The 15,168-nt window shown below is 47.7% G+C and overlaps 1 protein-coding gene across 2 annotated transcripts in view; it reads left to right on the forward strand.

Moving 5' to 3' along the window:
• Positions 1 to 15,168, forward strand: part of ASTN2 (astrotactin 2) — a gene marked incomplete at its 5' end in the record, with an annotated part of 643,478 nt that overhangs the window by 584,101 nt on the left and 44,209 nt on the right. For both annotated transcript variants that reach the window (XM_081102944.1, XM_081102945.1), the window contains one exon: positions 9,527 to 9,668. In XM_081102944.1, coding sequence (XP_080959070.1) covers positions 9,527 to 9,668 — 142 coding nt within the window. The remainder of the gene's footprint in view (positions 1 to 9,526; positions 9,669 to 15,168) is intronic.

Genomic DNA, 15,168 nt, shown 5'->3' on the forward strand with positions numbered 1-15,168 from the left:
CAAGGGACCTGGCATATATGGCATACTGTTCTTAATATGTTTGCTCACCTTCTTGGCACTATGTGTTTTAACCAAGGTCTCTGAGAAAGGTTGTTTTCCCAGGTAGGGATTTTCCCCTGAAGTTAGGGAGGGAATAAAACCTCTTAACTAAGTGCCAGGCGGGTAATTAATCACTTTAACTATGAACAATCATGCTTAAGCTGCATAATCTTTACTCCCTGGAATGGAGATAAGAAACGCCCTAACCTTTGGAATAGATATTGATAGGATTGGAATCAACTGGTATAAATACAGATGTAACAACACAGAATTTAGAAGACAGAACCAGGAGGCACAGAACCTACACAGAACATTCTCTAGAGACAGAAGAACTTCGCTGGAGAGAACATGGCAAAAGATCCTGGACAGAAAGAAACTGGCCTCAGAACCTAGAGACAGAACCTAGCGAGAGAACATGGCAAAAGATCCTGGACTGAACCTGACTATAGAACATGGCAAGAGAACCTGACTAGAACCTGGTGATTGAACCTGGCTGGAGAACCTAGCAAGAGAACATGGACACAGAACCTGGCTGGAGAACCTAGCGAGGGAACATTGCTACAGAACCTGGCTGGAGAACCTGGAGAACCTAGCAAGAGAACATGGACACAGAACCTGGCTGGAGATCCTAAGCAGAACCTCTCTGGAGATCCAGACCAGAACTTGGCTGGAGATCCTGGCTAGGCTGCTGATCAACTGAATGCTGCCTCTGTGTCATTCCTTCTTCGCCGACTCCGTCCACACCTTTGGGGACCCCTGGACCTGCTGGGGCTGGACCCCAGCAAGAAAGAAACATCAGTTGGTTACATTCCATATGGCCCCCCACCAGGGATTGAACCTGCAACCACAGGTATGTTGCCCTGACCAGGAGTCGAACTGGCAACCTTTTGGTGCATGGGACAACACTCAACCAACTGAGCCATTGTAGCCAGGCAGAACTTGTATCTGGTAGGACTCCTTTTTGCAAGTAACAGAAAAAAATGGAAACTGCCTTTGACAGAAAAGGGAAAATATTCACACATATATTTAAAATATCCACAGGTGTATCAGTGTTCAGACACACTAACACAAGCCTTCAAGTGACGTCATCGGGACCTGGTCTCCATCCCAAGAGTTAGTCTGGTTGGTCAGGCTTGGGGCACTTGTTTATCTCTTTTTGGCCTCTTGACACGGAAAATCAGGCCACTGATCTCATGTCCATCTCTGGAGGAGGGGAGAGGCCTTAGCTATACGTAAATCATATGGACTGAAATTAGGGGGTGGGGATGACCCCAGTGGAAAACTAGGGTGCTCTTAGTAGAAACTAGGGTGCTATTAGTGGAACCAACAGATGCCTTCGATGGGCCAGAGCCCCTCAGCACAGGGCCTGGCACTTAGAGGCTCTCAGCAGGTACTTGCTGGACCACTACTCCCTTTTTTGGAGGACTTCACTTTCTGACAGTCCCTTCTCCCCTAGACCATGGGAGTCCTATCCACTTTGGAAGGAGGCCACACCGGAGGCAGCCTGCCTCTCCTAAAGCGTTCTAACGCCAGGTGCTGGTGTTGGGGAGATGCGGGTGGGTCGGGCTTCAACCACTGAAGTTAAGTTTCTCAGAATTCCACGAATACCTGCATGGCCAGCCTGCTGCTGGCACTGGTGCCTCAGAGGGGACCACGACAACTCCTGCCGAAAGCATCTCTGCCGGGAGCCGGTCCATCCTTGCTGTTTCAAGGGACCTGGCATATATGGCATACTGTTCTTAATATGTTTGCTCACCTTCTTGGCATTATGTGTTTTAACCAAGGTCACCTCTCTGAGAAAGGTTGTTTCCACAGGTAGGGATTTTCCCCTGAAGTTAGGGATGGGATAAAACCCCTTAACTAAGTGCCAGGCGGGTAATTAATCACTTTAACTACAAACAATCATGCTTAAGCTACATAATCTTTACTCCCTGGAATGGAGATAAGAAACGCCCTAACCTTTGGAATAGAGATTGATAGGATTGGAATCAACTGGTATAAATACAGATGTAACAAGACAACAGGAGACAGAACTTAGAACACAGAACCTAGACACAGAACCTAGAGACAGAAGAACTTCGCTGGAGAGAACATGGCAAAAGATCCTGGACAGAAACTGGCCACAGAACCTAGAGACAGAACCTAGCGAGAGAACCTGGCTGAAGAACCTAGAGACAGAACCTGGCTACAGAACCTGGATAAAACACGGCAAGAGAACCTGACTAGAACCTGGTGACTGAACCTGGCTGGAGAACCTAGCGAGGGAACATGGCTGCAGAACCTGGCTGGAGAACCTAGCAAGAGAACATGGACACAGAACCTGGCTGGAGATACTAACCAGAACTTCGCTGGAGATCCTGACCAGAACCTGGCTAGAGATCCTGGCTAGGCTGCTGATCAACTGAATGCTGCCTCTGTGTCATTCCTTCTTCGCCGACTCCGTCCACACCTTTGGGGTCCCCTGGACCTGCTGGGGTTGGACCCCAGCACATCTCCCTGCCTGTAGGCCAGCGTGCAGCAGGACAAACACAGACTCTGCACCTCCGATGCCCTGGTTCTAGCCTTCCCTCCACCATTTCTAGGGATCTTGTTAGGCAGGTGGTTGAACCTACCTCGAATCTAATTCCTCATTTGTAAAAGCTCAGTGAACCTAATTCATTAGGTCGTATTGAATATTAATCAACATGGTTTGTTTTGAACATTCAAGCAAGACAATATAAGTAAAAATGTCACACACTTTTGATACCGTATAGTAAGAGCTAAATAAACATTTTCTCCTCTTTCCTTCATCCCTCCCTCCCTTCCTTGCTTTCTTTCTTCCTTCTTTTAAAATTTACTTCTTTTGGGGGGGAAAGGAAGTTCAAGGGAGTTAGATATCATGCAGTGTACCTAAAAGCAGCCGAGTTTGGCCACTAAAAAGCTATGAGACAAATTGATGGGACCTAAGGAGGAAGAGGTAGCAGCGTGCGGGGCACTGAGATGGGGGAACCATCCATGTAGCCGGGATGCCACATGTATCATTGATTCCTGGCTGGATTCTCTGATGACCACCCACTTGCCAGATGAAGATATTATCCTTAGATAATATAGTTCGTAAGTGGTGGAATCTGGCTCCAAACACACAAAAAACCAGGTTTCTTCTGCCCCACCCCCCAAATGCACTCCTTTGCCCTATGTCGCACGGCCAGCACCAGCACACCCTGGCTTTTCACGTTAAAGCAGCATCATGTACGGGAAGAAGAGTCCACTCCAGCTGACGGTGAGAGGTCCTCCAGGAAGCACTCTACCTCAGAATGACTGCCTACATTTGCCCCAGCCAAGGAAAGGTGGGGAAACGCAGGGCCCTGCCCCTCCCTGGGCACCCAGCAGGGAGCCGCTGCAGGCTAGGAGGGGCCAGGCCAGGCCATCCCCAGTGGCCTCTAAATCCCCTTGGTGTTTCCTGAAAAGAGTGTGGAGTCCTGAGCAGGGGATCTTTCTCACCACCTGGGCTGAATAACGCCCTGCTCCCGCCCCTTCTATTTTGGAATTTCTTGCTGCTTTTCTCCCAACGTGTTTTCAATTTGCTCTGGTGGCCAGCTCTGACTGGGACCTCAATGAGAGGCTGAGGGAGAGGGGAGACAGAGACCAGAGAGGGAGAGGGAGCACCAAAGAGGAAGAGGGCTGAGGGAGTGATGAAAGGAGCAGGAGAAAGAGTGGAGGCAGGGATGGGGCCTCTAGAAAAATGGCTCAGTGCTCTGTTGGGCTGGTTCGGGAGCTTCTGCAGAATCATGGTCGACCCTTTCTGTGGATCGTAATGCGAGCGAGGCTCGAGGCTGAGTTGATGAAGAAATGTGTGGGGGTCTGGCCCCAGCCACTCGGGTTACAGCCCCAGAAGAGCCATAATGGGGAACAGGCACATTCCTACAGCGACTCCCAACTCCCTATCTGTTTTCAAGGGAAGGAAAACAGAGAAAGAATGTGAGCGTCTTGGACAGGCCTGGGTGAGGCTGGCTGCAGCAGCAGCCTTGGTCCAGGAGGGTTCTGCCCTAACAGTGTGCCCGGGAGGAGAGGCAGGGGCAGCCCAGGCAGTGTCCTCGCGGAAGGGACGAGGATCTCAGAGGCCAGGAGCTGGTTACTGGGCAGCAAAGCCCTAGGGGTATGTGTGTGTTTCTATCAGAGAAGGTGGCAGGGTTTTGGGATTCAAACTTTTCAAGCAATAAAACTTTTCAGCCAAGCTTTTTATTTTTAAAGTGTTTTCCCCCAACCCAAATAAAACACAAGCCATGAGTATAGAAAACAGATTAAAGTGGAGTTCGTCTGGTGGAAGGTCAGTGTGGGTAGAGGAGACAGACTTAGCCCCTCCCCCCACCGTGGCCGTTCCTTCTCACCCCTGAGTTCTAGATTTTCTAATCTGCAGACCACAGTTAGACTGGGCTCCACATTGGAAACCAGCTGCACTCCTCCTGTCTCTCCTGGGCTTTTGATCTTTCTCAAAGTTTCCAAGTTTGAGAAGCTAGCCAGGTAGAACCTGGTGCCTCATACACTGCCCAGCACATAGTAAATGTCCAGGAGCCGTGGCTCACACTCATGTGGAATACAGTTGGTCAGAACCTGAGGAGCAAGGTCTCCAGGGGCAGCTCCGGAAGCTCTTCAGTTCCCGGTAACACGGTCTCCTAGGTCGGCTGCTATGCCTTATCTGATAGACCCTAGGATTAAGAGAGCAAGCTTTGTTCCAAGTCTACCCCCACTCAGTGTGTGGCCACGGACAGGCCCCTGTCCCACTTGGGGCATCAATTTTGTCACCCGGCAAAGGAGTAGGTTGGACAAAAACAAAAATATCTAAGGGTCCTTGTCTCTCTCTGGGTTATGACAACAATAGTGACAAAAACAATACTGATATGCCAGGCTGGCCCCATGGTCCAAGAGTTCCCGGGTTCGATTTCCAGTCAGGGTACATGCCTGGGTTGTGGGCTCAGTCCCCAGTAGGGTTCGTGCAGGAGGCAGCCCATCAATGATTCTCTCTCGTCATTGATGTTTCCATCTCTCCCTCCCTTCCTCTCTATCTAAAAATCAATAAAAACATAAAAAAAAATAAAACAATACTGATAGTTGAAATATTTTTGAGCTCTTGCAGTTTACCAGACATTGTGCTGATTGGTTTCTAACAATGTACACGATATTTTATATGCTATTCACAACAGCACTGCAAGTTAGGTGCTATGGTTATGCCCATTCACATAGGAGAAAATAGGACCTGTCCAAGGCGCGCTGTAAGTGGGGTGGGCCAGGATTTCATCTCAGGCAGAGTAAATTCAGAGCCCAGCCTCTTCACCTCTTCACCGCTGCACTGTGTTACTGTCCATCAGCTGTACCGCTGCCAGGCACGTGGAGTATGTTATCCTGTGGAATCACATGTATGTGGAGAATTGCACTGAAATGCGTTTGTGCATAGAGAAGCCCCAGGCCTCTTTTATCTGCCTCCCACCCTCCCTTAAGTGAGGAGGGCCAGGGAGGGGTTGCCTCATTCACCTGCCTCCATCTAGGTCGCGTTTCAACCTTCTGGAACAGAGTGCCAAGAAAAGCAATATTACAATTTACTTTATGGGTCTGTTCTTGTATTTAACAACCCTTCCCGTTGTCAGATTACAAGCTGTAGAAGGTCAGGGACCATTTCTTTTATTAGTTCGTTCCTCAAGCCCATAGAGCTAAGAGAGTGGCAGGAATTCAATGGCAAATTGAAGAGGATTGAGAAAGCTCACTCTCTATAAACTTTCTCTAGGAGGCAGCATCGTATAAACGAAAAGGTATGGCTTTGGCATTAGGAAGAAAAGGGGTTCAAATCTCAGCCCCATTTCTTCCTAAATTTGCAAGTGTCATCTCAGCTTTACAATGGAGACACTACCATTTACCTCATTATATGCGAGGATTATATGGAAAAAAGAAAAGTCACTGCTAAAGGTCCGTTTTCTTCTTCTAAATTCTTCCCATTGGAAGATCCTTATGGATAGTTAGTCCCAAACAGAACTGGGACCTACATGTCCTCAGAATGCCCTTGGAATGACTCGATATATGCTCCGCGTTATCCAATTTCTTCACTTGAACTGAACCTATAAACCATAGAACTGTGCGCCAGCATTCACGGGGCTTTTGTCCATGGTCTAAATTATCCTGAAATGCATGGAAATATCTGAAAAGCTATGCCCATTTGAAAATGAATGTCAGCCATCTTTTGGCCTGAAGACAGCTCATTAATACAGGCCACAGCATACTGCATTCCCTCATGAAGGGCCAACTTTTCCAGCGGCTATCTGGGAACAAATTGAAAAGCACACAGACATGGAACCAAGCTCAGAGAAAACAAGTGTAAGCAGCCAGACTGGGAATCCTAAGAAACCAAGCAAAGCAAAGCCCCCACTCCCTTCGGTGAATGATCCCATGTCTACCACCACCACCCCCGCTTGCTTGCTTTTATTTCCAATTTTCACCCCGTGCGTTGCTCTGCGTTGGAACCTATTGGAAGAGGCACGTTGTTGGTTTATGATTTTACCAGGAAAGGCACTGACACAAAGGCCTCCAGGAGACATAGGGGACGAGAAAAGGGTTTCATTCACCTCTTTATTGTCTAGCAAGACCTCTGGTTCTGGACCGAAAGTTTCTTCCTAGACTCCACTTTTCTTTCTAGACTGCAAACCTATAAAAGAGTTATTGGTCCCTGGTCACAGAAAGGAAAACTGAGACTTTAAGAGGTTAAGGGATTTGCAATAAAGGGTGGAAATAGAATTCGGTCCCGAGTCTGTCTGGCGAGAGCCGCTGAACTGGCCTGTCTCTGTCAGCCTGATCCAGACATGCGCTCCGGCGTCTATAGATCAAGGCTGTGCACTGTACACCGTCGTTTTAAAAAGGGGGAAACAGAGGCCTGGCCGGCATGGCTCAGTGGTTGAGCATCGACCTATGAACGAGGAGGTCATGGTTCGATTCCTGGTCAGGGCACATGCCCAGGTTGTGGGCTCAATCCCCAGTGTGGGGCGCGCGTGAGGCAGCCGATCAATGATTCTCTCAACACGGATGTTTCTATTTCTCTCTCTTTCTTCCTCTCTGAAATCAATACAAATATATTAAATAAATCATAAGTAAAAAGTGGAAAGCAGAAAACACTGCCCATCCGCTCTGTTGTCCTGGACCACAGGGAGCGACACGTTAGAGAACCGTCATTCACCCAAATCCAGACCCATCCAGACACTTCAGTCAGACAGGCGTTAACACGGTCCACTTGTGAGTGGAGAGTGGACTTCCCTTAGCAGGGCGGACAGGAAGCGATCCGCGTGGGCTGCCCACCCTGTTCCCTGGGACAGATGTGCCACGTGGCTTCTCTGGGTCTCAGTCGTCCCAGACACTGTTCGGTGATGGTTCCATCAAATCAGATTGTCCTTCAGCCCAGGTAGAGAAGGTAGCGTTGAACGGACATGTTCCTCTTGTTTATTCCTGAGCATACAAGTGCGTAGAGAGTGTGGGGCCCTCTGGGTCAGGCAGGACCAGGACTCAGCAGTGTAGAGGCCTCAGACCGTTTCGTACTGTGTGGTATCAAATACCACACATGCCTGCTTTGCTCCGAAATCATCCTATTTTAGACTTGGAAGGGAACTCCGCGGCCATTTGGTCTGGCTCATTCACTTTATCTATTTTTAAGTAAATTTTATTGATTTTTCCCCCCATGTTCATTGTAGGTAATTAAAAAAACAAAACAGAGATAAGCAAAAACACGAGAGAAAAAGTACCCATTATCTCACTTTGCAGACAAAGCCACTGTTATGCATTGGCTGTATTTTTTTTCCTTCTCTTTCTAAATAGATACACATGTAAAATTTCTACCCCAAGTGAGATTATTCTGTAATAGTGTAACCTGTTTATAAACTTGATATGTCATGCATATCCTTTCATGTAACTCATGTTATTACACAATATTACTTTTAGGGGCTATAACATATTCCATTGCACCATTGAACTCTAATTGATATTGCTCTTTCTATGTCGTTGAACATTTGGTTTCTAAACTCTTGCTCGTTTAAATAGTGCCACGATGTCTATCCTCGTAACTTAATCTTTGTGCATATCTACATTTTTATTTTATTTTTCAAAAATCCTGATAGTGATTCTAGCACCTCCACTTTACAGAGGAGAAAATCACAGCTCTGAGATGGGAATTGAGTTGCCCAAAGCTATACAGCAAATTCTTCACAGAGCTAAGATGAAATCTCAGGATTCCAAATGTGCATTCTTTCTAGTCTTCATCAAATCTTCTGCATCACTCCTATTTCTAGTAAACATCAGCTACTTTCTAACATAGGATGGCTGGCCTGGCCGATGTGGCTCAGTGGGTTGGGTGTCCTGTGCACTGCAAGGTGGCTGGTTAGATTCCCAGTCAGGGTACGTGCCTGGGTTGTGGACTCGATCCCCAGTAAGGGGCATGCAGGAGGCAGCTGATTGATGTCTCACTCTCAAGTTGATGTTTCCCCTCTCTCTCCTTCTCCCTTCCTCTCTGTCTAAAAATCAATTTAAAAACCTTAAAAACCTATAATAATAAAAGCATAATATGCAAATTAGAATTGACATCCTTCCGAACCACCTTCCAGACGAAGCTGGGGCTGCGAGAGAAGCCCGGGTCCCGGGTGCCTGAGGGAAGCCGTGCCGTCAGCCAGGGGAAGGAAGGCCTACTCTTGCACAAATTTCGTGCACTGGGCCTCTAGTAAATAAATAAAACCTGATGGCTAGATGACTATAAATCACAGCATCCAGCTCTTATTCTTCCACCGTCCCTTTCTTTTTTAAAAAATATATTTTTATTGATTTTAGAGAGGAAGGGAGAGGGAGCAAGATAGAAACATCAAGGATGAGAGAGAATCTGATTGGCTGTCTCCTGCATGCCCCCCACTGGGGATCAAGCCCACAACTCAGGCATGTGCTCTTGACTGGAATTGAACCCAGAACATTTCAGTCCACAGGCCGATGCTCTATCCACTGAGACAAACCAGCCAGGGCTCACCGTCCCTTTCTATCCCATGCCCCTCATCACTGATCAGTCTTGAAATTCCTACCTCCTTAGCTAAACCAGGTGTCTGTCCATCACAACACTCCATGAATCTAGTGCCAGGTGACACAAAACCTATTTTCTATTCTTAGTTCAACTCCTTTGTTATACAGGAAGGGAAGTGCAATTCTCTAGGCTTTTCATGCATTTTTATTACACAATAATTTACATCAATCAAACCTTGGTACAATATTATGAAGGTAGGTACTAGTATCCCCACTTACAGTTGAGAAAGTTCACGGGTGAATTTAAAGGAGTTCAGGGCTATGTACTGAGCGGTGTCATCTTCATATCTTGTGCTTATTCTCTCCACTAACGCACTCAGCAGTGGTATGCAGACAGTTGATGGGATTGGACAGCAGCAAGAATGTCTGCTCACCAAGGCCTGAGCCGGGGAGCTTATCTTTCTCTGTCTCCCTCCAGGAGAATTCCTGAGTTTTGCCGATGACTTACTCTCTGGCCTGGGCACATCTTGTGTAGCAGCTGGTCGAAGCCACGGAGAGGTCCCCGAAGTCAGTATCTACTCCGTCATCTTCAAGTGTCTGGAGCCCGACGGCCTCTACAAGTAAGACCTGCTGGGTGCGTGGGGAGTGCGAAGCAGACAGGGCTGGTTTCAGTCTGGGAGGCAAGGCATGCATAGCCTGGCCAGGCCAACCCAGTGTTTTATAGGCCAGCCTGTGTGTGCACCTTGAGATGCTAAGGTTTCCAAGTATCCACTGGAGAAGTGTGGCCACAGTAAGTCACAGAATCTTACAAGGTTAGTGCTGTAGGGCCCAGGGAGGCCAGAAACCCAAAAGCATACCTCCAGCTGACGCAGAATCTGTAGGCCGAGAGGGAAAGTGGCAAGTTAGCATGGAGGGCTGGCGCAGGGGCCCTTCCTTTCCTTATGTTCTTTTCTCAGTTCCATGACATCTCCTCTGAAAAATATTATATTAGCACATCTGAAGTATATATACAAACTATGCATATATAAGCATGCTACCCATGTACACGTATACATGCATATACAGGTACATAAGTATATATGCATATACATGTATGTACATATAAATTTTTAGTGATAGATCCAGCCAGTCCCTTAGAAATGGCAGCATTATCACTCCTTCATAGAGTACATTAGAGTCGTTGCATCCAAACTTCTGGAGGTGAAAAAGGAGGTCATTCTGAGCCCACTCTGTAATCTCAGAGGGAAAGGGGGCTTATTTTCCTTTTGTTTCCTGTCTCAGTGAGTGTTGCCACATCTGGAAGCGGCCATCATAAGCTATAACATAGAGTTCTAGAGACCAGTTTTCTTCCTGTACCCTAATCATGAAGCGATAGACCAGCTCTCTTACCAAGCTAGAAAGCTGTAGTTGTTAACAAGGTGAGCAGTATTATCACAATTACTGCAGTTATTCAACTCATTCATTTGTTTCTTTTATTCGCTCGCTCAGTGATTCATTCATGTATTCATCTACCCAACCAATCATTCTTCCCTCCATTCATCTCTCTCTTGCTTCTTCCATCCATTCATCCATCCATCCATCCCTTCCATTCATCCATTTATTCATCCATTTATATTCCATCATTCACTTATTTGTTCATCAGTTCTTTTATTCATTTGCATTTTTATTGACTCATCCAGCACTCATTTACTTATTCAGCAGCTATATTTTGAGGGTTTCCAATGTCTTGGCACTGGGCTAGGAAATGCAGGTGTGAATGTGATTATGACAAAGGTTCTAGCGTCAGATAACTTAAAATCTAATTGTAATATGAAAGGCCACAGACTGTGTATTCCAATCTTGATTTGACATTTTTAGATAAGTAACCATTAGATAAGTCGCTGTACCTCTAGGAACCCCAGTAAAACAGAAATAATAAAACTTAGGATGCAGAGTACCATGAACATAAACAAGAAACCTCCTAGCAAAGTATCTAAGTATGTGCTCAGTAAATAGTAGTCCCTCCACAATCTGTGAATCTCCCTTACCTCCAGAGCATTCTATTCCCACTTCCTCGGGGAGACTATGACTTCTCTAAAGATCATGGTGAACACTCGACATATTCAGGCTCATTGGCAACACCCAACATATTCATGTACCAAACTCAGGACTGTAAGCTGAACATTGGGCCTTCTGACTCGGATTCTGCCACTGGCTGAATAAGCACCTCATATAGGTGTTGGGGCCCAAGTTTTATTTTATGCAGAAAGGCAACCATCAGTTGGGAACAGTGAGAGCTCTAGGCACGGAATCCCTAAAGTACAGTAGGTTACCAGACCTCTTCCAGTGGGACATCTTGGCAGAATTCACAGAGGAGGTGGCATTGGCTTCTTCTTCTGGAAGGAGAGGGCTGGCCATCGTTCTTATCCCATAGGGTTACAGGGAAGAGCACTACATGAGAAACTCCATGCTCAGGGTTGACCAGATCTCCTGGTTTCCAGGAGGCCTGCAGCATGTTAGTCACTTCCTTCCTCTTTCTGCTTCATTCTGCTTGACTTAGTTGCAGGTTACCTTTCTTTCAAGGATAGGCCTGAAGGAATTTATATCCTGTAAGGCAGGTGGGGGTCCCACTAGCCCTGGAAAGAATGACCATCCAGGATCTTTCAGGAAGAAAAAGGATAGAAAGAGAGCATGGGTTCAAGCCCCCGAGTTTTTATTAAGGACCACTGGACACCAAACCCCTCATCCATGCTGCCAGAGCATGGGATGGAAGGCTTCAGGGGGCACAGGTGTGCAGGATCAGTCTGTCAGGCAGGGAGTCTGGGTTCATATTCCACCACCACCACTTCTGCCACTGGAACCTTGAGCTAAACGTCCCTCTCCTTGTTTATCAAGTTCAGCATCTTCAAAATGAAGGTGTATGAGATCGACCCCAGCTTGAGAGTTCTGGGAATATAGCTTTGCCATGGAGTTTTCCTCATTTGTGCCCTTTACCTCCTTCTGGGCTCTGGCCTTTCCAACTTTTCTACCTCTCTCACTTTTGTTTTGCACTACCGTGCCTTTCTGAATCTCTGTCTCTTCTTGCCTTTCATTCTCTCTCTGTGTGTTTTCTGCATAGCACCCTGACTTTGTCTGCCTGTCATTCTCTCAACTATTCACTCTTCGCCTTTCTATTGGTTATGCTCTTAATTTTTGTTACTGTGTGTCTCAGTTTCTCTGCTATTTCTTTGAGTTTTGCTATCTTGTTCTCTCTCTCTCTCTCTCTCTCTCTCTCTCTCAATCAGGCCCCCTCCATCCCCACTCCCTCTCTCCATCCCATTTAGATAGGCACATTGCTTTTGCAGCCCGTCCATCATGCCATTTTACATAGTGCCACGGGGTTGAGACCAACTGGAGGAGTGAAAGTCAAGGCTGGGTTTCTGTCCTAAGCTCACCCTGGTGTAACAAAACAGAAACACCAGTGCTCAGGCCCTGTTTAAATTGAATTTCCTTGTTTGTTTCATTTGTTTTGCTTTTGAATGAAAGCAAACAAAAAACAGTAGAGGGAGAGGGTCTGCAGAAGGTCTGACAGTGTGGCCAGCTCCTACACCCTTGGGTTGTTGGAGTTGGAGGGTGACCCTGAGCAGGAATCTCTACTCATGATACATGGGCTGGGCCAGGCTGGGCATCCGTGGCTCTTGCCCTTGCTTGGCCAGAGGCCTAGACACCCTCCTTGTTGCCGATCCCCAGTTTCCTATTATCCAAGGTAATTAGCCTCTGTCTTGCCTTGGCTGCCCTGTCTTTCTCTAACCATGGATGATGGCCAAAGGGTCCTGAGCAAACACACAGTGGCAGCCAGGCCTGATTCCTGGGGTGGGGGGCGCATTCCCACACATTCGGAGGCTTGCCCCAGGCCCATCCTCACCTCCCTGGCCTCAGCTCTATGGAAGGAATGCCAAAGGAGCCTGGGTACTGCAACCACATGCCAACATTGAGGTCAAGAGTCAGACAGCAGTTCCCACACTTGCTCCCAGTAAGAGCTGGGGCCTCTTCTCCATCCCTCCTTGGACCTCAATGTTCTCATCTGTGAAATGGAAAGGTTGAACTCAGTGAGCTGTAAGACTTGCACATTGAGGTGGGGATCATCACCATCTTAATCTTCATCATCACCTCTCACTTCATAGATGAGAAAACTAGGGATTAAAGGAGGAAACATTTTGCTTAAAGTCACATGACACAAAGAGATAGAGCTGAGATTCATACCCACGCTGACTCTCACACCCGCCTTCCCCTTTTCTACCTCCATGCGCTGACTCTGTCCTGTCCACACACCTGTGGAGTTGTCAGAAGTACCTGGTGAGGGTATGAATGAAGAGGTGCCTTCTAACTGCAAGTCACCCTGTTTGCAATAGAAAAAAACAAATCCAACATTGGGGACAGGAAGGGCCAGATCCAGCCTGCAGATCCCTGGGGAAGGTACTTCTCACCTCATCTTCCTCATCTGTGAAGTGGAGCTAATTCATCTCATCACAACATGCAGATCATTGATTATACTTCCTCAAGTTGTTGCAAAGATGAAACCAGAGAGTACATGAGAAAGGGCTTGGAATGTTTCACCAGGTCCTGTGCACATGAAGGGTTAGCATGATCACTGTTTGACAGAGGGAAGAGTTAGCATGATCACTGTCTGACAGAGAGAAGGGTTAGCATAATCACTATCTGGCAGAAGGGAGGGTTAACATGATCATTGTCTGTCAGAGAGAAGGGTTACTATGATCATTGTCTGTCAGAAGGGTTAGCATGATCACTGTTTGGCAGAGAGAAGGGTTAGTATGATCACTGTTTGGCAGAGAGAAGGGTTAGTATGATCATTGTCTGCCAGAGAGAAGGGTTAGCATGATCACTGTTTGGCAGAGAGAAGGGTTAGTATGATCATTGTCTGTCAGAGAGAGGGGTTAGCATGATCACTACCTGGCAGAGGGCACCAGCCGGAGCAGAAGGCAGTAGATGTTTGAAGGCACCTGCCTCTCCCCACCTCACTCACATATAGTTTAACGAGGCCTTTGAAATCAGAACCCAGCTGGGACGCCTACCCACCGTGTGGCCTCGGACTGACTTCTCAACCTCTCTGAGTGTGTTTTCCCATCCATAAAAGGAATTCAGAATTGGACCTAATTCATAAGACAGTGAGGCTTCAATGACCTGAAACATGTAGAGAACACAAGAGTATCAAACCCACTGTCAGTGCTTCATAAACTGGGGGAGGAGAGGCGTGACCACTGCTACAGCGATCCGGGATTCTGGACTTCACCTGAGCAGCTGTGCCTGGGCCACCACTGCTGACACCCTCGTGTTCAGGGCATTCCAGCGGGATGGCAAGCTAAGCCTCCCTCCACAGCCCTGGCTGGGGCCCACAAACAGTTAAACCCTGGGAGGGCACCAGGGCCCTGCTCTGCCCAGGGATAGCCTCCCAGGGCCATTTTTGAGATGCCCAGGATGCCCAGCTCTCACTGCTGAGTCGTTTCCCAGCGCCTCCGGAATGCCATGTGTTTCTGCAAACAAGTCCGGGCTCCTGGCCCAAGGATGCTCTTCCAAAAGCCCAGGGGGCTTGGAGCCTCGGAGGGAGCATCACTGGGCTCCTCATCAGCCCAGGACACCCTTCCCCAGATATACCCTGGAAGGAGCAGCCAGGGCACCACCAGGGATACTATAATTACATAGTAGATGAAATCCCAGAGTGTCCCGTTATTTACATTCCTACCTTACCCTCTTCATTTCCTCGCTTCGTGCCAAGAATCGGCACAGAGTTTACTGGAAACGGCATGAAAGTTGTCAGGAGCCCTCCAGGACTGGGCTTAAAAGTGCCTGCCCAGATGACGGGAGGCAGAGACAGGTCCCACTGCTGTGTGGCCGTGGGCAAGGAGTTGCCACTTTGGAGGCCTCCAGGGCTTCATCCGGAGAGGAGGGATTGAATGGGACCCTCCCAGAGGGCCGCTTCATGATGTCAGAGTCTGTGCATCTGGAGAGACAATGGAAGTGAGAAGATGGGCTCAGGCCCCCGGCCATTAAGAAGAGAAGGCTTTGTTGCAGGTCCAGGAGCTTCTTCAGCCCTAAGGCTCCACACTTCTCCCCTCCTGCATTTCCCTGACCTAGTCTGTTTAG

This window comes from Myotis nattereri (assembly GCF_964212035.1).
Source record: "Myotis nattereri genome assembly, chromosome: 12".
Classification (NCBI taxonomy): Eukaryota; Metazoa; Chordata; class Mammalia; order Chiroptera; family Vespertilionidae; genus Myotis; species Myotis nattereri.